The 23,033-nt window shown below is 33.3% G+C and overlaps 1 protein-coding gene across 2 annotated transcripts; it reads left to right on the forward strand.

Moving 5' to 3' along the window:
- Window positions 1–1,809: 1,809 nt before the first annotated feature.
- LOC25482951 (protein argonaute 10) lies at window positions 1,810–10,475 on the forward strand. Of its 2 annotated transcripts, none has more exons than XM_013611564.3 (22): window positions 1,810–2,100; window positions 3,183–3,770; window positions 4,370–4,578; window positions 4,791–4,940; window positions 5,032–5,165; window positions 5,251–5,360; window positions 5,779–5,885; window positions 5,979–6,120; window positions 6,204–6,320; window positions 6,526–6,633; window positions 6,737–6,808; window positions 6,929–7,051; window positions 7,139–7,298; window positions 7,428–7,549; window positions 7,635–7,772; window positions 7,862–8,004; window positions 8,101–8,163; window positions 8,832–8,895; window positions 8,982–9,117; window positions 9,207–9,280; window positions 9,386–9,512; window positions 9,839–10,475. In XM_013611564.3, exons 2-22 carry the CDS (start codon window positions 3,315–3,317, stop codon window positions 10,021–10,023), a joined length of 2,940 nt encoding a protein of 979 aa, XP_013467018.2. In that variant the 5' UTR covers window positions 1,810–2,100; window positions 3,183–3,314; the 3' UTR covers window positions 10,024–10,475. The 2 variants fall into 2 exon arrangements, with proteins under 2 accessions (XP_013467018.2, XP_039690412.1); XM_039834478.1 differs by lacking the exon at window positions 1,810–2,100 and adding an exon at window positions 2,547–2,923 and having other exon boundaries at window positions 9,839–10,023.
- Window positions 10,476–23,033: the final 12,558 nt, after the last annotated feature.

Raw genomic sequence — 23,033 nt, forward strand, 5'->3', positions numbered from 1 at the left:
ACCGTCCAATGTAGAAATATAATCTTTTTAGGAGCAGCTAAACGCCAAATCCACTTCCACAATCTGACCTCATCCTCGCTTGCGTTCTACTTGAGAAGCCATTTATACCCAACTTTCACCAAATAAGTACCATCCAGATTACCTTTACACGTCAAGCCATCCTGAATCCGACCGTTCAAGCACGTCGAGGTGCCACAAATAGCCTCTGCTACATGAGAAGGAAGTTTGGTATGAACACCCAAGTATCAGCTTGAATCATATCAGCTATTGTCAAGTGGACATCGTGAATATCAATCTATAAACCCTGTTCACACAACTTCTCAAATTTAGTCCATGGCGCATACCGAAAGGAAAAAGACCCACCTCTAATCTATAGCCGGACCCATTTCGAAGTGTTGCAATTGCTTGCATATTAGATTGCCACACAGTGGAACCTTGAGTTATGTGTATATCAAGAAAAAACTTATCACCAACATACCTGTGACGAAGCAGAGAGACCCACAACTTATCTGAGTTACAATAAATGTCCCAAACCAGCTTTCCCAGCATGGCCGTATTTGATTCGCGAGCCCTTCGATTACCCAAGCCACCAACTTTCTGCGACCTAGTGATCTTATCCCATCCTAGAAGATGGACACCCTACCCTTGTCCCCCTTCCACAAAAAATTGCGCACATGCTTATTTATGTGCTCATGAATAGAAAAGGGTAACCAAGCAATATGCTTGTAATAGCTGGGAATTGAGGCAACACCGACAAACTAGTGCCGAATACTTTTTCAGCGAAAAGGTCTGCCAATTCCAGTTGTTGCAACCATCGATTCAATCATACTTCTTTTGGTGGTAGCTGAGAAGAAAACTTTCGATTTTGAGATATTAACTTTCTACCGCCAACATATTTGCAAAATTTGTCAAAATCCCTTCCACCATAATAGCCTGAGATCTCGTAGCCTTAATAAACAAAAGAACATCATCCGCAAAAAATAAATGGGATAGAATCGGCCCATTGTGAGATATGCTCACCGACTTCCAATGATTCAACTCCAAAAATATCATGGGACAAAAACTTTATACAAATCACAAAAAGATAAGGGGAGAGATGATCATGGAGTCACGAGTAGGAGTAAAAGGAGGTTATATATGTTAATTATTTATTTATTTATCCAATATTTTATCTATTCATAGTCGAGGTATGACTAATTACTCACACTTTCTATTTTCATATTAATGATAATATATAAATTCAGTCATTATATATATATATATATATATCAATAAATTAATTAATATATAATTCCTTTTTTTTTTCAAAGACACTCCCAATTATATATATAATTCTTGTACAACTTAGCAAAGTAACTAATGTTATGAGCAAGTGATATATATGGAGGAAGTTTTGCATAATCACAAATATTTGGACATACAAAAAATACATATCTTTTAATTATTTAAAAAACACATATTATTTTTTCTTTCTGACTTTTCTCAAGTGTGTGACATCGTCTAAATTGAATGTTTAAATAATTGTTTGTGACCAACTAAAAAATTTCAGATGCATGTGACCAAAATTTGAATTTTGACTACTATGAAAAAAATTGATAAAAGAAAAAGGAAACACAAATAGCAGAAGCCTGCAATATAGATGACTGCAAGTTCGAATTATTCTTCTTTCTTGTATGATTGCTTTTATAATCCTCAGTACATCTTTTGGACTCATCTTTCTCTCTCTCTTTTTCTCTCTCTCTAACATTAATATTTTTCCTTTATTTTTTTCTTGTTTTTTTCCTCTGTTGCATAAATATAAGAGTTAAACACAGTTCACAACTAATCAAAAAAGCAAAGTAAAAAAAGACAGACACAAAGCCTTTTACACGTGATAAAGAAAACACCAAAACCTCTTTTGCATGCGTGTATAAGATTCATCACCATCATCATTTTCCTTTCTTCATCTTCACCACTTTTTTTTACTATTATTTTCTCCTTTCAGAACACTTCAAAAACAACCCATTTTTCTTTCATTGCTCATTGACCCTTCTTCCATTTTCACTCTCTCATTACTTTGACATGTGTTAACTACTTTCCTAGCTAGATATAAGCATAAGGGTAAGTTCAAGTTTTGTTTTTATTTTTTATTTTTTTTCTTCCATTTTCATGTAATAATAACTATACAGGTGAGTGAGTGAGTTTAGCTTGTTGTTTTGTTGGTGAGTTTTCATTTTTCTGTTTTTTTACTTTGTTTACAATTCAAGGCATTTAATAAATTCATTAATTTTTTTTTTTTTGGAATATATATAGCATTTTATTTACTAGCTTATGCATTAATCATTTTTTTTATTGTCTAGATATGTTCCAGTAGACAGTGATTTTGTTACCCTTTTCAATGTTTATTCCTTTACTTAGGATGTTTTGTTCTTGATTTTTGTTTTTTTGTGGTTGTTTTATTCTCTTCAAACTTGGTTTCACATTTAGTTTTTATTTTTTATTTTTTATCCCAATGTTTATTTTAATGTTTTTTATGTGGTTGTTGTGTTTATTGATTTTCATTCTTTGGTAGGGGACAGGCCTAAGAAGCTGGTTTTCTCTTCTGGGTCATTCCATTTTTCTGGGTTTTCCCATTTTTTTTCTAATCACATTTTATTTACAATTAGCATTATTAATCTCTTCACTTCAAAATCCTAAAAAATAAAAAAAAAAATAAATTTGGTTGTGACATTTCATGTCTATGTTACTAAAAGCCATGATTTTGAGGTTCAAATTTGCAATGAGATTTCCTTGTTTTCTGGTTGTTGTTTGAAACTTCAATCAAAAGGGTATAAGAAAATGTCATAAAAATTTCATCTTTTTAGTTGTCGTATCTTATTTAGTTAGTTTCATGGTTCAAGTTCAACTTTCATCACTATTTTGGGTTTTGCTTGCTGAAAAAATGGTAACTTGTTGGATTTTCAGTTTTTGCAAAGGAATAGTAATGTTTTTTTATGTATTCTTAAACAGTTTCCTTTACTTTACACATTCACTTCATACCATTTTTATCTTTATGTATTGGTTCATTATAAGCACAATAACTCATAATTGAATCTTTTGCTTTTTCACTTTATAGCAATAATAACTTCTTATTTGTCCTCTCACCTATATTTTCCATCTTTGTTTATCTATTCTCAGCTGAAGTAATTTTCACTATTTTGCAGTTATAGGCAAAAACTAAACGTGAAAAACTGGTTATTTTCTGAAACTTCTTGTCACTATAGTCACCTTTGATTGGTGAATATATATAATCTATATATCTATCTATTCCTGCAAGAACTCAGAAAAAATTCAACATGCCTTTGAGGCAAATGAAAGAGAGTTCAGAACAACACCTTGTGATCAAACCTCATCAGCAAAACTCTATGAGTCAAGCTAAGAAAGTTACTAAAGCTGTTCAGAATGGTAAAGGTCCACCATTAGTGTCACAAGAACAACAGAACCAAACTTCACCACCTCAAGTAAAGAGTGGTGGAAGAAGAAGGAGTAGAAATGGTAGAAAATCTGATCAAGTTGATGTTTTGATGAGACCAAGTTGTAGGCCTTGTACTGTTGTGAAGAGCAATGAAAATGGCCATGTTGTTGAAAATGGAAACACAGTCTCTAGTGATGTAGAAATGAGTTTTCCTACTTCAAGTAAATCTTTGAGTTTTGCTCAAAGACCAGGTTATGGACAAGCTGGTACAAAATGCATTGTTAAAGCCAACCACTTCTTTGCAGAATTACCAGACAAGGACTTGAACCAATATGATGTAAGGTTCTTTGTTTAGTCTTTATTACTCTAGTTCTAGCTTTCTGCAAAAACAATATAGTTTGGTTTTCTTAGTGACTCACACAACACACCTTTTATGGAAGTATTTAAGTTTTATCCCTTAATTTCCTCTTATATGTGCTGTTGAATTGCAGAATGAATTAAATGAGGTTCTGTTTTTGCAGTCATTTTTCTTAGTAACATTTATGAGTCCTTATTTTGCCTCTAGGCTTTAGTTGTGTTATTTAACAAAAAAATTTAGACAACTTTTTAGGACAACTTTTGAAGTTGTTAACACAATTCAAATAGGTGGTTAATTGTGTCCGGTAGATGGTGTCAAAACTTTAAATTGTGATTAACCATAATTTTCTGGTGTTCAAATCTAGATAAAGTTGAACTCTTAAAAATTATGGTTAACCACATCCAAATTTGTGATTAACGAGTTTCGACAACCGATGTATCCAATAACCATCTATTTGAATTACAATAACCACTTAAAAAGTTGCTTAATTTGGTTGTTCAAAATTCATTTCTCAAAGGCTTTGTTTTTATTGTTGAAGCCTTTACTTCAATACCATTATCTGTTTCTGTATTTCACAGGTAACTATTACACCGGAAGTGTCTTCGAAAGCCGTAAACAGGTCTATCATAGCAGAACTTGTGAGGCTGTATAAAGAATCTGACCTTGGGATGAGGCTTCCAGCATATGATGGCAGGAAAAGTCTTTACACAGCAGGAGTTCTTCCCTTTTCTTGGAGAGAGTTTAAGATTAAGCTTATCGAAGAAGAGGATGGAATTAATGGCCCCAAGTAAGATATATTGCATATGTACACTTTAAACATAGAGAATATAAACACAATAATGCAATATTTTTATTTGGCTCTGACACAAGCATACAAAATATGACACTAACACAATAATTTCATTTGGCTCTGATACACAATCATGACAGACTTGGATTATTATTATTTTTTTGAACCAAGTTAAATTTCAACTGATACAAATACTAATAATTTTTCAGAAGGGAAAGAGAATACAAAGTGGTGATCAAGTTTGTTGCAAGGGCTAACTTGCATCACTTGGGACAATTTCTAGCCGGAAAGCGTGCTGATGCTCCACAGGAAGCAATACAAATTCTAGACATTGTACTAAGAGAGCTAGCGTCAAAGAGGTAGCTTTGCTGAATAAATATTGAGCAATCATTTGTAACCGCTGAAACTTACAGTTTTCGCTTTATCTAATGAAAGTTTCATTTTCTAAAGGTTTTGTCCTATCGGGAGGTCATTTTATTCACCTGATATTAGAGCACCACAACGACTCGGAGAAGGATTGGAGTCGTGGTGTGGATTTTACCAAAGCATAAGGCCTACTCAGATGGGCCTTTCACTCAATATCGGTATATTACTCATTGCCTAAATCATTTCCTATGAAAATGCAGTTTTACATTTGATTTATCTTCATTTTTTTGTTGTATTCCACAGATATGGCTTCTGCTGCGTTCATTGAACCTCTTCCGGTGGTAGAGTTTGTTGGCCAGCTATTAGGAAAAGATGTGCTGTCAAGGCAGTTGTCTGACGCGGACCGCATCAAGGTACTTGATTTTGTGAACAAGGGCCTGCTTGGCTTGGTTTATCCGAGCTTATCTAATGCATAAAACTTGTGAGATTGTTTCGAAAAGCTTATGAAAATAACTCATGACATATACACTATTTTAGCTGATTTTAATTAGCTCTACGAAGTATCTTATGAAAAAGAAACTTATAGCTTATTTGAAAATAATATGACTATGTTATATATATATTTTTGTATTATTATTATTATTATTATTATTATTATTATTTTTATATAAATAGCTTCTACATAAAGAATTATATGATAAGCGATTCTGCTATAAACACGTTATTAAACTGTTTATCCAAATTCCAAACATGGTTTAAATCTTGCATGATTAACTTTTTGTGCTGTCTTAAAACTACAAATTTACAAAGCTACTGTAACATGTCTAACAGATTAAGAAATCCCTTAGAGGAGTTAAAGTTGAAGTAACACACAGAGGGAGTGTTAGAAGAAAGTATCGTGTTTCCGGCATAACTTCTCAACCAACAAGAGAACTTGTGTAAGTAATATTTTTTTCTTCCTAGTCTTGTAACTATTGCAATACAGAGTTCAATAAAGTTCTAATGGTTTTCTACTAATGTATCTCTTTTAGGTTTCCTGTTGATGAGAACTCGACTATGAAATCAGTGGTTGAATACTTCCAAGAAATGTATGGTTTCACTATTAAACATACACACCTTCCTTGCCTTCAAGTTGGTGGAAATCAGAAGAAAGCAAACTATTTACCAATGGAGGTAGTGAAATTTTTTATGCTGTAGATGTTACTGCTCTTGTTCATAATTTGATTGATTATTCTTACATGTCTCTGGTTGCTCAGGCCTGTAAAATTGTCGAGGGGCAACGATATACTAAAAGGTTGAATGAAAAGCAAATTACTTCTCTCTTGAAAGTCACATGCCAGAGACCTCGTGATCGAGAAAATGACATTTTACGGGTAATCATTGGTGTTTGCATTTGATGAAGTTTTTTTATGAGTTGTAACTAATAAAATATTAATCAATAATGTTGATTATGATAAAGTACATTCAACTATGGCACATAACGTTTTCACAAACAAATAACGTATAGATATGATACTCTAGAAGCTATATGTTAATGTTTGTCCTTCGTATTAATAATTCAATTTTGCTTACAAGCAGACAGTTCAGCATAACGCTTATGATCAAGATCCTTATGCAAAGGAATTTGGGATTAAAGTCAGCGAGAAGTTAGCTTCGGTGGAAGCACGAATTCTGCCCGCTCCTTGGGTAATTCACTTCTCCAAAAGATGTTAGATGCCTAAAGTAAAATCTTTTTTTTTTTCTTTTTTTCTAATTGTTATTCATCGATCTTTATTGATTTTGTTCGCAGCTTAAATATCACGAGAGTGGTAAAGAAAAAAATTGTTTACCCCAAGTTGGCCAGTGGAACATGATGAACAAGGTATTGCATGCAGTTTGATATATGAAATTCCTATGTATGTGTTTTCTGGTTTTTCACCCAGTTTTCATGTGATGGTTTTTAATGCTGGTATTATTGTGTTGTAATACTCGAACCATGCAGAAAATGATTAATGGAATGACTGTTAGCCGCTGGGCGTGCATAAATTTTTCACGAGGTGTGCAAGATAGTGTTGCTCGTACTTTTTGTAACGAGCTTGCACAAATGTGTCAAGTCTCTGGCATGGTAGTTTCCTATCCTTTCTATTTATTGTGTTTGAAATGTTGCAAAAATTTTAAGCTGGTTCATGATGTTTCTTTTTTGTTGCTGTAGGAATTTAATCTGGAGCCTGTTATCCCGATCTACAATGCGAAACCCGAGCAGGTGGAGAAAGCTTTGAAGCATGTTTACCATGTGTCGTCAAACAAAACCAAAGGAAAGGAATTGGAGCTTTTGTTAGTGATATTACCCGACAACAATGGCTCTCTCTATGGTAAGCTACATTGGTTGAAATTGAATGTGTAAATAGAACTTTCTTTTTGCTTCATTTGACTGAATAACAACGTGTTTGAGTTCAAATTCTAAATATTCATGATTTTGTATAAATCTGTTTTGTTTTCAGGTGATCTCAAGCGCATTTGTGAGACTGACCTTGGCTTAATTTCTCAATGTTGTCTAACAAAGCATGTCTTTAAGATCACTAAGCAATACTTGGCCAATGTGTCTCTGAAGATCAACGTTAAGGTTTGTTGGCTCTTAAAACTCAATTACATTAAACAACGCTTTCCTATCAACTAGTTAGTGATCATTTTCCGTCTTATTGATGCAGATGGGGGGTAGAAACACCGTTCTTGTTGATGCCGTAAGCTGCAGAATACCATTGGTTAGTGACATACCGACAATAATATTTGGAGCAGATGTTACTCACCCTGAAAATGGGGAAGATTCCAGCCCCTCAATAGCAGCTGTATGGTTTTATATAATCTACTATATATTTTTCTTTTTGCGATGGTTATGTAAGGTTTTGATTACTGATATCTATTGCCGAATTTATAGGTTGTAGCATCCCAAGATTGGCCTGAAGTTACAAAGTACGCAGGTTTAGTTTGTGCTCAACCTCAAAGACAAGAGCTTATACAAGATTTGTACAAAACTTGGCACGACCCTGTTCGTGGTGTAGTTAGTGGTGGCATGATACGGTAATAATAGAATTGATTACCTCTTTTGTAATCCTCATTTTTGCTCTTGGTTGTTTTATATGAATTTTAGTAATACCATTTTAATTTGTGTCGCAGGGATTTGTTGGTTTCGTTTAGAAGGGCAACAGGACAGAAGCCACAAAGGATTATATTCTATAGGTATATCTTTGAATTATGACTGATAAAAAATTGAAGGGTTAGAATGAGATTATTATTCTAAATTTGGTAACAGATAGTAGCAGTGAGTATATGACAATGTTGCACCAAGGAAAGTATTACTATGGATGGGTAGCCACACATAATAAAGTAGTAATTAGGAATGAACGCAGTCGAAAGAGTTAAGACAACAACTGTCGAAAAGATGTTTATAGAAAAAAGCCAATAACCTAGTAGAGTTTTATATTAGATTGTAATTTGGATATGCGTGAGAAGAAGACTCGTACAAACACTAGCAAGAACCATGGATCAGATAGAGGATAATCATACAGTAAGATGTAAAGGGAGACCTATGAAAAGTAAGATTAATCGATTAAGTAGAATGGAAATGGTTTGTCATTAGACAAGATTCATGATAGTAAATTATGAGCATGGACGGATCCAAAAATCAATCAAATGGGAGGCCAAAAACAGTTATTAATACATACATATAATTCAATTTTAGTTAAATATATATATCTTAGGAATTTAATCTGTATGCATTGACAGTGTAAAATAATTTTATACATACATCTAGTCATATCTCAACATTTAGATATTTGTAAATGTATTTTAGAAAATAATATCACGATATATCTAAATGATGAGATCTAATTGGACATTTTGTACAGGGATGGTGTTAGTGAAGGACAGTTTTACCAAGTTCTACTATACGAGTTGGATGCTATTCGGAAGGTTAGAACTGATCGATCACTCTTACTCTATTTGTATGTTGTAGACTTGTAGTTGATCTTTTAATAATCAATATGTTATTTATGAAGGCATGTGCTTCTTTGGAGCCAAACTATCAACCTCCAGTAACTTTCATAGTTGTGCAAAAAAGACACCATACTCGGTTATTCGCAAACAACCACAGGGACAGAAACAGTACTGATCGGAGTGGAAATATACTGCCTGGTATGTCGAATGTTCTCGAATTGGTTATAGACGCAAATGAATTTATGAGCTATCTTTTTTTGAAAAATTGTCATTTGATATGCTTTCAGGAACTGTTGTTGATACCAAAATTTGTCATCCAACAGAGTTTGATTTTTATCTCTGCAGTCACGCTGGCATCCAGGTAAAAGAGGGTTGCTAGCATTATTCTTAGTTGACTAGTATTGAGATGTTCAAGAATGAGTTCAACGTGATACTTATGGTTTTATTACATTCTATTATCGTGCAGGGTACAAGCCGTCCAGCGCATTATCATGTTCTATGGGATGAAAACAACTTCACAGCGGATGGAATTCAGTCTTTGACAAACAATCTCTGTTACACATATGCCAGGTGTACACGCTCCGTATCTGTTGGTAAGCCTATTTTAATAATGTGTTGTATTTAAATTGTACTACTCTGAACTTTTTCCATTTGTCCCGAGGGAGTAATCCTGAAACCGACTCCATAGCCATACTTCTAGTATCTGAAGCACGAACAGTTTATTGGTTTTACAACATGATCGAAATTTAGCCTGAATGAAACAAAAGATTCATGAAAACTGAAATGATTTTAATGTTCTAAATATTGTTTTGGCTTCTAGCTATCTCTTTTGTTTTGAAATTATGTTTGTTTTTGATTGAAGCCCCATCTTGCACTACAGAATGTGAAATTTAATGAACCTTTTGGTTGTGTTGTGCAGTTCCTCCAGCCTATTATGCACATCTAGCAGCATTTCGAGCACGTTTCTACACGGAGCCAGACCTTCAGGAGACTGGTTCCACAGGTGGTCGTGGTTCCAAGACAACACGTGCAGCCGGAGATTGCGGTGTCAAGCCATTGCCAGCACTGAAGGAAAATGTGAAGAGAGTAATGTTTTACTGTTAAGACTCTGAATCAGTTTGTCAATGGTAGATGCATGGATGGGCATGGAGAAATCATATAGCGCATGAAGCAAGCACCGTCACACATTGCAATATTTTAACATCTCTCTAATAGTTACTTGTACATTAGTGACTCTTCAACATAGTTGCAAGGTTTCTCATAATAGATCAATGATTAAAGTTCTAGAGGCCTAGTTTAGGATTCCTAGATGTATTTGGCTAGAATTTGCGAGACACTCGCATTAGGTTTTAGACTTTAGATGATATTGAATCAAGCATTGTAAACAAAGCTCTATGAAATCAATCTTTGTTGTAGAATTTATTTGCTTGTATGGTAAATGTTGAAGAGTAGAAAATTTTCACTTCCTATTTGCAAGGATTGTAATCTGTAAGTGCTTAACATTAAGGTGTCATTTCTAGTTATAACTCAATCTAGTGAGACAGGTGATTGAATCATCCATTGGCATCACTAAGCATTTTACAATGATACAAAACTCATGCTTTTTCTTTTGTGGGTAAAAAAAAAGTTACCATTGGATCTTGCATCATCCAGAGGTGTAACTAAATCTATGGCCAATGAGCCCTAAATAAATACACACTTCTGAAATTGCTGACCACCTACAGAGACTGTTTTTCCCTGACTTCCATCAACTGGTCAATATTAGTGTAATTTCAATTTCAATAATGGTAACAGTAGAATAAAGTCAAGTTTGAATTTTTACTTGAATACAAAAAAGTCAAGTTTGAATTTAATTACATTGAAAAAAATAATAATCATAACTCAAACTAAATTCACGGACTGCCTGCCATCTTGGCTAACCACTACCATTCAAAAAAATAATAATTTCTGTTGCAGTCAGTCAATTTGGCTAACCACTGCCATTCAAAATTGGATTGGCAGTGAACATTTGTCGCATTCACGCGGTCACATTACCTAATACCGTTGAATTGAGATTGGACGATCCAAATTTTCTTATAAATTTTTATTTAAAAAAAAACTACTAATCTTAAAATCAGACTATCCGATTTGGATTCAACGATTACAGTGTGAATGTGACGATTTTCCGACTGCAGGACATTAGGTCAGACAACTGACTAAATTTTTTAGTTCAACAAATTACTTGTCAAGAGCAGATATGGCTGGACTGGACCCCTAGCCTTCCATTAAATGATATTCAATCAATCACAATCACAATTTGAAGTATATAGATAGTTTTCCCTCTCTCTTAGTTTCTTTCAATTGTATGTAGAAATCATAATTGTGAATTATTTTCTACCTCAAGATTCCCTTGCTTGCCATATGTTGAAATATCTTCTTTCAAACCTACTTCATCCGCATCTTTGTAAAACTTTAAAAGGATCTTCATATTATGATGCATTGTGATATCATCAGAATAGGCAAAATGGTAAAACTGAGTAAATAGAGAAACATAATTTTTTAAAATGGTCGATATTAGTAACTAGTTGTTAGATTAGTTGTTAGCTTAGTGACTAGACTCATATATAAGTGTGGAGAGGTGGAGAAATCGGAGTTTGAACCTCGACCATTGCATATCAATGTTCATGGAGCTACCAACCGGGTTGCACTAGATCAACATTTTCTTCTTCATTCCATTTAAATTCAAGACATCCAACTCTTTTAACCCTTAACTATAACCAGTTGATTTTAACTAAGTTAGTTAATTATAACCAATTTTCTTCGTATCATAACTAACGTGTAATTACCTTAAACAATATTCAACAAATTGTAACATATGATTTGGTTTATGGGATTGACCATATCTACCCGTTGACCGGAAAGTCCTGTTCAAAATTTGGCATTGAATTTGAAGCATGGGCAGGTGAATTTGGCTTAGGCAATAATCCTTTCGGATATAAGGAAGATGGTTCGAGGATTGATTGTTACTGCGAAGAGGGAGGAATCCGTTGTGAGTCTATCGTACTCTGTCGTGAGTTCTCCATCGGAGGGGGTGGTGTACACGTGTTCCAATGCTCAAGCCAGTGAGTGATCAAGAGAGTGAGATAAACATATGGTAAAGAGAGAGATACCTACCAACATTGTACATTAGTATTAATTTATAAAGAATGACTAAGATTTTTGGTTGTTAGGCCTTCGCACAGGTGTCCTCAAGGGACACTTGTAATGATCTAGTGATAATCACAATATTGGATCCAGACTGCACGATATAGCGTCCAGATCACAATCCAGTAGAATTTAAGGTGTGTCCATGATACTGTCTGTCAAGCGTCTAATTCTCAGGTGACCTGGATCTTAGTCCAGATTAGGCCTTGGCTCAATCCGAAACAAGCAACATCATCACAGTTACTTAAAACCTGATTCATTTCCTCTGTTTAGTTTTCTTTATCTAACAAATTGATTTCTTAGATCAAATCATTAACTAACTTCTCTTTTATAGTGCATTTGACATTCCCAATTTTCTTAGAGATGTTAATATTGACAACACAACCTTGTCGTGCAAAAGGAGGATCTAAGATTCTTGTTTCCAAAAATTCATCTTGCATTGACTACAAATTAATTGACAAAAAGCAAAAATATATGATTTTTTTTATTATTATATTAAACTAAAAAAAAATGCACAACAATCTCTTTCTACCATAATCTTATTATGCAGTTTTCCTCTTAGCAATTGGAGCATGATGGACAAATTACATTCTGCTGCATATGGCTTCATCCAACAATTTTGGGGTTTCGATGGACGAATTGACAAGTGTATCAAGTCGTAACAAGTAATAAAACAGTAAGTTATCGTCTCCATAGAGATTGTCGTTCAACTTAGCAATTAACAAAATTTATTTGTTTATAAAAGCAGTAAAGAGAATTTATAGTTTGCAAGTTTTGAATTGTATTGCACAATGCGTGATAGGATTTTTTGATTCAGATTTTTGACATCGATTGGGGTATCCTTGAGTCCCATCTAACTTCTTTGTTGGAGTTAACTCGGTTTATTATTAGTTATGACCTTGTCTTGATAAACGAAAGTTGTGATATGACCTCGTGATGTAACAGTGGAAAGTTTGAGTAGTTGTGCCTTCACAAGGGCTATACTTCCGACTTTCCTTAAAGATGAATCATAACCCTAACAATCATACTTATGTTTGATTAATATAGATTAATTTTGGAAATAAGCAATTTACTATCGTTCTTGTTCGGGCACCGACAAGATAATCAGTCATATACCTTAGCTTATAAATTAGGTCAACCGCTAGTATAAAAGCATTGAGAATATAACAAATACAAATTTAATCAGGCAACTTAATAGAAAACTTTATTAGTTGAATCCAACAAATAAGTAGAGGTTCATCGTGGAACCCTAATTAATAGAGGTTTAGTTACACATGACAACCGACATCTTTACAAAACAAGAGAAAAACATACCAAAGAGAGAACAAAGGAGGAGAAAACCCTCTCCCTTGAAGCTCTGATGCTTGACCCTTGCTTTGTATTGCAAATTTTTTGAATGAATAAAAGTGTGTATAATGGTCTGTATTTATAGTCTTCATTACTCAGTGATTAAGAGATGAGAACTGTGTTTAAAACTGCATTTGCCCGCACAAAAGCACAATGAGGCAGTAGCCGAAATGTGAATTTTGTTGTTTTTCGTCCTTTTTCGAGCATTCTTCCGTCTTGAAATGCCTTGAAACTTAGGATGAAATTTTCCCTTAGGATGAAATTTTCCCAACTTGCATTGTCTTTAAAAACCTTATAAGAACCATTGATCTTCATTCTTCATATCCCTTGATCCTTCATGTGGTGTCTTGCTTTGCCGAATTACATGATTTGACTATAAAAAGACTCAAAACACCTATACAGTTGCATGATTTAAGATAAAAGTGAATTAAAATGAATTGAATGAAAACAATAAAAAATGTTTCTCAAACCATGAACAACTCCTTTAAATGATCTCTTATTTGTCTTCAAATGCGAATAAAATAACTAAAAACATAGATTAAAATATCTTATGATACTATGACAAAATCTAACAATTTCAAACAGAAACATTTAATTCTTAAACTATCATTATCTCTCCAATTTAATCCTTAGAATACTATTCTCTTACAAATTTAATCCATAAACTTTAGAAGTATATAAATTTAAATTATTTTCATAATCTCTGAATTATCATTCGCTCTTTTTAATTTTAAAGGAAATGAGAGAGTTTGTTTGATGGATGATTAATAATATTGATCGAAGGACTTAAATTATATTTTATTCTTTTATTACTTGTTGTGTAATATGTATTTCTTTGGCTGATAACTTTATTATGTTAAATATGAAGTCCAGATACTTTAAAATGGATGATGTATCATATTCTCTGCGTATTCTGCATCGATATATGCCCGATACTTCTCGATACATATCGGAAGAGTATCAGATCATTAAATTTTATTTATTTTTAAATAATTATCCGATATTTTTCTGATACTTTCCAATATGTATCGGAAGAGTATCGGATAATATAAATTTTATTTTTTTCTTTAAAAATTAAGAAAAAAACATTATATTGCCGTAACACTAACAATGTTCCTTTTTGATATAGTATAACATTGATGGTCCTCTTTTTGGGATATATTGTATATGTAATTGACTAATCTACACTTTTTTTTTTTTTGGTCAAGTAGCCTAGTGACTAGAGAAATTCATCTTAAAGATGAATAAGTGGGGTGTCCGAGCTTCGAACCCCAGCCCCTACACATATTGTGCATTATCCTTTACCAAATGAGCTAAGCTCATGGGGACCTAATCTTCACTCTCTTAATCGTCAATATTATTTATATTTATGTTGATATGATACGAGCCTATGACCGGTTTCTTGTGTTTGTTAATATATTTGCATATTAAAAAAATTTGTTATAATTATATTGTACATTTAATTATATAATTTTTTTATTAACGTATCCCAACCGTATCGTATCTTTATGTCAGTAAAGAGCATTGAAAGTAAACTTGTTAACTTGTTCCTTCATATTTTAGAGTGGAAGTAAGTTAACGACCCTATGTGTGTGTACATACACACACAGAGACATATATATATATATATATATATATGCCATTTCAAATGAGATGACTTTTTAAAATGAGAGATGAGAGGGTGAAATAATGACCATTAAATTAACTTAGATCGCTGTGATTAAAAGAGAAGTTTAATGAGTCACTTGACCATTAAGTTAACCTTATGTGTGCTTCTTTCTTTTTCCCATGAAACATTTCTTATTCCATCTTCCTATCTGCACTCAACGTAAATGCTTTGGCTGATATCATCACCACTTTTCCTTGTTTCCATAAAGGCACATCATTCTCATTCACAACATCATAATTTTTTTTTCTTCTTTGCTCAAAAAAACAAAAACATCATAATTTTTGTTCCTCGTTTCTACTCTTAGATTCATTAGTTTCCTCTTCCCTTATTTGGAAGCACCGATTGCTTCGAAGCACCATTTGTTCCTTGTTTATAATAAAAAAATTACAGTAAATCACAACTTCTACCTTTTCAACCAACATTTTTTTTTTATGCAAAATCACTACCTGTTCCATATTTGGTTTTTTCAACCATCCATTGTTCTTAGTTTATTCCTCTTACATTTATCTCTTTCATTAACTTTTTGATTTATTTTTGTTTAGACATGACCAGCAATAAGTTACCATAGGAAAATGATTCGGTGTCGAAAATGTGATGACTAATTGAAGCTTAAGGTTGAACAACTATTTGATTCATTAGAATAAGGTAAATAATTTTACGAAAACTATGCACATAGTGTCGGGTTTAGTGTGTGTTCATCATCGGAAACTAGAGATAAAAATTGTGTAAAACGTTGGAAATATTTTATTTGCTTCAAAGAAGGTTATTTACCAGATAAGGCAAAAAGATAAAGAGCACGGTGAAGTAACTTTCATGAAAAAAGATAATGCAAATGCTGTTTTCAAATGGATGAAAGGAGAAAATTGAGTCATTCATATGGTTTGTTTGAAAAGTTTTTGGAATCAATGTTTTATTCATTTCATTTTCTCACGTGTTCCATACTTGCTCACCACTACTTGGCTTTTTATTCCTGAACAGTTTGCTTTTGATTATGAGAAATGATATTTGTGCAATTATTTTAGGATAAGTTTTGGATCCCTGTCTCATACTCTCGTTGTATTCTTAACCTCTCTGATCCTATTTCTCTCTATATTGTTTTTTTTTTTTTTTTTTTTTTTTTTTTTTTTTTATCAAAAATAAGATAGAAGAAGAAGGATGCCCCCAAAATTATGACCAATTAATTGTGCAAGTATCATTATTGAGTTGGAGATTCCATGTTCCAACAACCCAAATGCCGTATTTGATGTTATTTGAACATTTAATAGTTGACGGTGTAATTGACACCAAATAAAATTATCTATAACTATTGATTTGATTTGAATAAAATTATCTATAATTGACACGTATTTGATGTTTCATGGGTCTTGTTAACAGGTGCTCCCGTGGTACTGGTTAATGAATCTATAAATAGAATTTTTTGTATTGGAAATATAAACTGTTACTTTTTATTAAGTAATAATTATATTACTTTTTAATAAAAATTTACTTTATTTGGTGTTTAACCAATGCTCCGGAGACACGGGTTAATATTCTCCTTATTTCATTGCACTATTAGTTGGCTGACGTAGCTTTGCTCTAAAAGATAAAACCTTAATTGGATCATCTCTTTTTAGTCCATAAAAGAGTGGTTAAGATCTCCCTCGAGTGTGTTTTTTCATTGGAGAGGGAGGCAGCTGTACAAATCCTCACCCTTAAAACTCCATCACATTTTGGCCTCTTACTTTTCTATTTTATTTTATTTTTTTAAATATTTTCACCTCTCCTTCTCCCTTCTCAATATATATGGAAAAGAATCCACTCCCTAAAAATGGAGACACCCACAACAAACTTTAGGTGGAAGACTTGCCCTCGACATTATCTACACGTGGGGGAATTTATAAAAAAACCGTTACTAAAATGAAGCCAATAAAGTTCAAGAGACAAAGATATCTAACATTATAATTTAGGTCTGTTTCGGGTCATTGCGAGTTTTGGTTTTTGTATACACATAAAAATAATTAGCATGTTAGTCGACACCTATAGATAGGTGATTGAGCTTTAGGCAAGGAAATCTCTGAGCTGATAGAAGGTTAGACGAGTGTTAGGACAACTGAGAAAGGAAGGTTGATTCTTTCTCAAATCCACTAGATGAGTTTGTGAGTCTTGAATGATGATCTTACGAGTGTACCAAAATATCGTCAAAGTAATAAAAATAAAGATTCTTCTTTAAAGAGATTGTGTAATTTTTTTTATTCGGCGACTAAGTAATGCTTAGAAAAATGTAAATTGTGTGTGTGTGGGGAGGTTGGATATATAATAGCTGGTTTGTAAATTAAAATTTAATTATGATGATGATAGACTGTTATGATTGTTTGAATTCCTTCTATTTTTATATTTGATAATGGAGGTCCTACTAATAATAATAATAATAGAGCTCCTATTTATTAATAATGAACTGATAAGTCAATAATTATAGGTTTTTAAGTGTTTATTTTAATAGAATTATGTTTGTTTAAGTTTCTTTTTAGAACTATTTTACTGCAAATTTGTTCGTTTTATTTTCAGGATCACAAATGATGGATGATCAAGTCTTTGAGCAAAAGAATGGATTAAGATGCATGATTGAAGTTTGTTTGAGAAGAAAGCTAAAAAGAGGGAAATTCTTCCATATTTATGTGTTGATTTGGTGCATATTTATGTGCTGATTTGATGCATATTTATGTGTTGATTTGGTGCAATTTTATGTTCAGATTTGGTGCAAATTTATGTTCTAATTTAGTGCAAATTTCTGTTGTTCCTCTTGCTATAAATTGAGGAGTCATCAGACTTGTTTATTCATCTTTGAATCTTGAGAATTCTCTGTGACAACTATTTCTATTGAATCAAAGTTCTTTATTTTCTTGTTCTTTACAATTCTGCACTTTTACTTTCAACCTTTTACTTTCATGTATTTCTAATCCATTTCTTTAATATCTTTGTCTACGATGACATGTGTGAGTAGATTTCTTTGTCTTGGGATTGTTGGATGAGTCTAATGACCTAATCCCTATGAAACTAAGCCTAGAACCCTAATCTTATTTAAATCTATTTTCTAATCTAATTTCATCGTTTTCAAACTCAGTAACAAGTATTAAACGAAGGACCGAAAGGTGAAGTTTAATAGTTGTTATTTCATCATCTCAAATATGAAACGAAGGATCGAAAGATGAAGTTTGATATTGGAACAAATGAAATTAGACAAGACGACACAAAACTTGATGGGAACACCCCAAGGGAATAGTTTTGTGAAGTATTGAGGCAATACATTTCGCTCTTAAAGGGTTTCAATAACAATCAACCATGAGAATAGGCGTGATTGTTATTGAAACACACTCATGGATTCTGAAAGGAACCATGAAATACATTAAAGAAACTTGTCTTTAGAAACAGATTTAATTTAAGAGGAAAATATAGGTTTGGATTGTAAGTGATTTGTCATTATGATGAACCAATAATCCCGATGCGCTTTTTATTATTTTATAAACACCAAATTTGCTAAACTTTTAAACCTAAACTTTTCAGCTAATCACAATTGAAAAGAAAATCAATAATTACAATAACTCCATGTGGAACAATATTTTTACTACTTTGATAAAACCGTGCACTTGCGGATTTCACACATCATGAACTCGCCAACACCAAATCTAGGATTAGAGCGAAGAACGCCATCACATCACCCACTAAGCATCGTATGAACTTATCCATAAATGAGTAAGAACAAACGAGAGTGACATTAAGAAGGCTAAAATACCTTCACCCATCACAACATAACAAAGACATGAGTCAAAACCCTCATGAATTGACGAAGACCATGCATCGAGTACAAAATTTAAAGAAATGCTTTCCTTCCAAAAAGCCTAAACCTACCATTCTCAAAGAGATGCAACAAACATATAGACATGAAAATGCTGAAAGAAAAGTAAAAAGGGAAAAGGGAGTAGGAACCTTACTTGAAAAAGGGAGTGAGAAGGAAGGCGATAAAGACAATTTCTATAAATCGATTCGAGAAAGTAAAGAACCAAGGGAGTATGAAACAATGCAAAAAAGTATAAAAGAAACAACAAGTGTTGTTTTAATTGCTTCAGAAAACCAGTTGAAACCTTAAAGGATCCAACGGTTGCCAATGCTAGAAGCTAAAAAGGGGAAACTCAACGGTGCCAATTCCACATGAGAAAAGTACCTCAAAGAGATGTAATCATAATGCCTAACACCTGTTCTGAGGAAACCCACAAATGAAAATTGATTAGACAAAAGACCAGAGGCCACTAACACGTGACAGAAAGTAGACAACTCTTGAACAAAAACCCAAGACGATTGGAACATCGCCACTTTCCTCCGGAGGCGGACCTAATAAGTGCTAAGAGCCCGAGGGGCAGAAGAGTGTGTAGTCCATTAGCAAGCACAAGATGCACCAACCGAGAGAAATGGGACCCAGAAACCCCTCTCTAGCAAATACAAGCACCAAAATTGTCGCGACATAAATTCGTAGGACCGTTAATCCCACGAGTCGAAGAAGCTAGATCCATAGTGATCGCAAAAAGAGAAGTCAACAAAAGAGCGAGAAGGTTAATAGACCTCTTCTCACAGTGGGCCATTTGCACGAAAAGGTATCATCCATAACGGACTTCTAAGCCCATCAGACGAAAAATTGAAACTTCCGCTTCAAGAATCACTCAAACATGACTACAAGGTCCTAAATGACACCCTCCACGGCAAGCCAAAAAGCCATGGAGATGGAAGATCCGGAACCTCACAAGGTTGTCTAAAGCATGTTCGACGAAATCCGACGAGGTATGAGTCGTGGAGTTTAACGGAGCCCTTGTTCCCAAGGATGGGTTCCCCAAGAGACTTCTATCAAGCAACGATCTGACTCTCTCAACCTATAGCTTAGGGAACAATTTTTTCGGACTAGACTAAGACACATTCCGGTTAAACTCGGGCCCGATCCAAACCTGAGAGCATGTGATACCATATGATGGACACACCCTAAATTCCATTGGATATTGGTCCGCACCAATAGATCCAGACCATCCAGTTCGGATCCAATGCTAAACGACCATCCAGATGGTCACATTTGTCTTGAGGGGACAGTTGTCCAGGTGAAAGCTAGACAACCAAAACCCTATTTGTCCAGGTGAAAGCTTGAACCCCTTACTGAATGAGGCGTCATATCACGTGTAGGAACACAACACTCCTCTAATGGAGAAGGACTCGCGGCGAACCACGATGAACAATGACAAGATCAGTCCCTCTACTCAACGGATCTCACTCGACAAACCATTTTCCTAGCTTCAACCAGATCAAATATTAATTTAACAATAGTTGGAGTTGCATTATAAACATCTCCAATAATATCTACGCTGTATAATTAATTGAAAACAATTGACATATAGAAACAAGGAAATTTTTTAGAGAATCAAGCTAATGTCATGTCTTTTATGTACTTACTGCCACAGCAGATATCGTAAGCTATGTGGAATTCAATTTTTTTTTTGTCTGCCCTATAATGAAAAAAAAAATTCTAAATCTGCCCTACATGAAATAGAAAGTCCAAAACTACCCTACTTTTTCTCTTTCTCTTTATTCCCCGCAAAACAGGTTTGGGGGGTGCCAAGAACATAATAGGACACAAAAACAGGGCCTTCCCCCCAAAATGAAATTGCTGGGAAAGACACCCCCCAAACCTATTTTGCGGGGAATAAAGATAAAGAGAAAAAGTAGGGTAGTTTTAGACTTTCCTTTTCATGTAGGGCAGATTTAGAATTTTTTTTCATTATAGAGCAGACAAAATTTTTTTTTTGTGGAATTCTACCAAATCCAATAAAAGAAAAAATTTATGAACGGGGCTTCAATTTCAATGAAAAACCCCCTCAAAAACAATATGTACAACAATCAGAATCAGATGGATGCTAATAACTGACATGATTGCGACAATGTTGTTCATTGGAATGGTGACGAGGACACATCGATCGTTCAGGTGAGATTTTGTCATGTGATCAATTTTCAAGTTCTCTCACTCTACCTAATTCAAATTACTATTTCAAAAATCCTTACTTGGAATATATATACCCATAATTTTTTTAAGTAATTAAATAAAAGATCAAGATAAGTTTTTTTGAACAAAAACAGTCAAATGCGCGTGAAAACAAATTAAAAACCTTTAAGAAAATAAATATATGTGAACCTCCTTAAGACTGTAAGGACAGAAAATCCAAAACCAATTTAAATTTGATCCATGTTATAGAGATTTGACAAAGTTTTACGTTGGTTGTCGTGGCCTAACACAACCTCTCCTTTTATCCGGCTTGGGACCGGCCTTGGTAGGATTCCAAAACCAAATTAAACAATGTTTATAAAATATGAGACGACATAGGGTATAATGCCTTAATTTAAGATGCAAGGTGATGAAAAACATTTGAAATATTTGATTTTAAATTTGTGATATAACCGGTTTGAATATCCTTATAGTATTTTAATAAAACTTGTTGCTTATAAAAAAAAAAAAAGGAATATAGGGGTAATTTTTTTTTTAAGTTTCTCAAAATACATCAACATCTAGAATCATGAATACAAGTCCACACCACAATGGAAAAAAGAAGAAAAAATAAAGACTATGCAAAGATACTATACTCAAAAAATAAAGAAAAATATTAGGTCGATTCCTAGGCTTGGGAGTAATAAGATAAGATAAGATGGCTCAATCAAATTCACAAAAGTGATTTTTTTTTTTGAAACGGCAAATATTATTAGGCTAGGCTAGCACAAGATTATTGAAATAAGGATGAATTCTCTCCAATGACATGAGCTTTAGACCTTTGAATAAAAAAGAGATGGGAGGGACTTTTAATATGAAAAATGGGAGAGAAAAGAAATTGAAAGGTGGGATTTGAAAGACATTAGAGAACATGAGAGCAAAAATCATGAAATCCATTCCCTAAGAACTTACGAAAAAAATTTAAATTTGTTCATGCAACCAACAACTAAGTGAAACGGCCACATGATCTAATATTTCCCTAAGAAATTAAGAAGAAAAGTTGAGATCATGCTGGCAGCTTCACTTGGTAGTGGTCCATGATAATAAAAGAATATGAACTAATGCTACAACTTCATTATGGTACTGAGATTTAAAAGGTTGTTTAATTGTTAGAGTTTGGATTGAGAAGAAAGTAGAACGGCCACCCTTATATATAGTAGTTAGAAAGCTAGAACTCAGTAAGAAGTATAGTTGTACTTTTCTCCACCTTCTCTTTTAATTTCCTTTTTGGTAAATTTCGGTTTCCCTTAAATATTCACTCCATAAACTAAATTTCCTTTTATTGCACCAAATATGGAACCTCTAACCAAATATTTAAGAGACTCAAATATCTAATGTATGTGTTCCATAGACACGAGGAGACTTGAATATAATCATATTTGTTGATATATATATATATATATATATATATATATATATATATATATATATAATGTCGTTTTATGCTATTAATGTGAATTTGTATGAATGAATATCGTTTATTTTTAGGTCATGTTAACATGTGCCCTTATGAAAAGACTGTGTTAAGGATTGCATAAATAATAAGTACTTATTGAGAAAATGTAATTTTCAAACTTTTGAAAAATAATTTGGCATAATTTTTAATACAAAATTTCTATCTTTTATATATTAACATGTGCCCTAAAGACCTCTGAGAGCAAGTGTTATGTATATTCATCTTAGTTATGAACGCATATAATATCTTCCTTCTTAGCATAAAATGACACATTACATATGTCAACAAATATTATAAATGGTAAAATGGTAAAATCTTTCACATAAAACGACACAATACATATGATTCATACAAATTCATGCTTGGGAGTTTGGAGAGGAGCGGAAGAGAAGACTTTGGAGGGTTGA

Source organism: Medicago truncatula, chromosome 1 (genome assembly GCF_003473485.1).
Source record: "Medicago truncatula cultivar Jemalong A17 chromosome 1, MtrunA17r5.0-ANR, whole genome shotgun sequence".
Classification (NCBI taxonomy): Eukaryota; Viridiplantae; Streptophyta; class Magnoliopsida; order Fabales; family Fabaceae; genus Medicago; species Medicago truncatula.

Coding starts and splice junctions, on each gene's coding strand:
- LOC25482951 (XM_013611564.3), top strand. CDS start 3,315: ATGCCTTTGAGGCAAATGAAAGAGAGTTCAGAACAACACCTTGTGATC. Junction 4,579..4,790: donor GATGGAATTAATGGCCCCAA/GTAAGATATATT, acceptor ATAATTTTTCAG/AAGGGAAAGAGAATACAAAG. Junction 5,166..5,250: donor GGGCCTTTCACTCAATATCG/GTATATTACTCA, acceptor TGTATTCCACAG/ATATGGCTTCTGCTGCGTTC.